Source organism: Arachis duranensis, chromosome 9, assembly GCF_000817695.3.
Source record: "Arachis duranensis cultivar V14167 chromosome 9, aradu.V14167.gnm2.J7QH, whole genome shotgun sequence".
Classification (NCBI taxonomy): domain Eukaryota; kingdom Viridiplantae; phylum Streptophyta; class Magnoliopsida; order Fabales; family Fabaceae; genus Arachis; species Arachis duranensis.
In genome coordinates this window covers 61,156,950-61,158,817 of record NC_029780.3, presented here as the reverse complement: position 1 = coordinate 61,158,817, position 1,868 = coordinate 61,156,950, and the positions used below count along the sequence as shown (strand labels likewise).

Here is a 1,868-nt window from a genome sequence, read left to right as displayed (position 1 = left end):
ATATTTGTTTGTTGAATGCAGGGGATGACCCTGAATTGGTCAAGACTAAGTTAAGGCATTGGGCTCAAGCTGTTGCTTGTGCTGTAATGCAATCAGATGCTATGCATTAAGGGATATTACTAGAGATGCACCTACAAAGAAGAAGAAAGAGAGAAAAGTAAAGAAAGAAGATAAGGTTATCCACCCTATTTGGGTTTTTTATTGGAGCCTACCCATGTTTTATTGTTGGCTCCATTTCTAACTATGATTAGAACATATATTGATCTAATCATCACCACACTCCTCTCTCCCCTTTCAAATTTTTTCTTCCCTTAAATTACCTTTTATCTCTTCATTTACTTTTGTTCTCAAAACTTCCTCTCACAGGTGTGAATTGAATTCGTATATAGAAAATTTCGGAGTCTTGCATTAAAATGCAAGTTATTTCAAGGCCACAAGACATCACCGATTACGAGTAGATAAGTTTCATCCATCTTTAGCTTAGGACTTGACTTTTACTTTCAATTACTTATGGTTGTAAAAGGTACCGAGAAGTATAAATCGCAAATTGTAATTGTTTATCGTCTCATTTGATTCTCTAAATACCCAAACCACTTACAGTAGCTGCTTTCTTTTTTTTTCCTTGTGATTCTTATATGGTTGTTTTGGTAATTATAATAGAAAACGTTATTGAAAATATTTAGTAGCAAAAAAAAAATTAGTCAAAAACTGTCGAAATGTTCTATTTTTTATTTTATTAATTTGATTCTGTGTCATTTATTTTTTTTCTCTCGTCCACATACATTACCTATTCATTGTAATTGATCTTGATGATAACATTTAATATGAAAAACGTTCATAAGCTTTTAATATGTTGTTTTATTTATAAGATATATTATAATTTTAATAAAGACATATCTTATGATTTTTGCAATTTAACTGACTTCCTGTAAATACAAAAACTTATTAGTCATACCTTTAATTTAAGTTTTAGTACCCAGGAAGAAAACAACATACGTTGTTAAATTGAAAAAAAATCATTATCCATTTCAATTTCTATAAGTGTTAAATTTTTATTCTGGTATAATAATTTTTTTTATAAGATTGTTTTTATTTTTTCATTTAATTGGTTATTATTTTTTACAATCTTTGTTCTTTTATTATTTATTCATTTACAGTCGTCCCTTTCAAGTATCAATTATTCTATTATTTTCTTTCATATTTCATTTTTTATTTTTTATTTTATAAGGATTTGTATGTTAAACTATAAGTTGTATAGTAAAAATTTATGAAAATATCTTTAACTTATTAACATTTATAATATCACACAAATAACATTCATAATTTTATATTCAAATTTATAATTTTATACTCATAACATTCATAATTTGATAATTGTATATATATAATATCTATAATTAACTAATGAGTTGTATAATAGAAGTTGTTAAAATATTTATAATTTAATATGTATAATTTCATACATATAACATCCATAATATCAAACATATAACATGCATAATCAATGAATTGAGACTGATTTATTATTTATTATTTTATTTTGTTAGTCATAAACTAACATTTTTTATCTTTTTTATTTTTAATAAATAGATATAGACCAATCGAATTTAAGATATTTGAAATTTTTTTTTAATAAAATGTGTTGTGGTAATTTGAGATAGTTTTAGAGCTAATGATATAAGATTTTTTTATTTTCATTTGGAAGAGAAATCGTATAGTTGTAGATATAATAATCAAGAATACGGAGGGAGAGCTTTTTGGGATTTGATTTACATAAAATTTGAGATTGATATTTTTTTTGAAAGTAGACAGGTAGTTATCATTCACATGGTTCTAAAAATTGGATCAGACCAATCGGTTCGATTAGA

General features: G+C 25.1%; 1 protein-coding gene across 2 annotated transcripts in view; it reads left to right on the top strand.

Moving 5' to 3' along the window:
* LOC107465745 (uncharacterized) overlaps positions 1–427 on the top strand; it is a 1,475-nt gene extending 1,048 nt beyond the window's left edge. Inside the window, exons 2-3 of one of the 2 annotated variants that reach the window (XR_002368070.2) lie at positions 22–175; positions 367–427. Coding sequence is in view for 1 of the 2 variants with exons in the window: in XM_016084717.3 (XP_015940203.1) it covers positions 22–110 (89 nt within the window). In the remaining variant the exon portion in view is untranslated. Of the gene's footprint in view, positions 1–21 lie in introns of both variants that reach the window. The other variant, XM_016084717.3, reaches the window with a different exon arrangement.
* Positions 428–1,868: the final 1,441 nt, after the last annotated feature.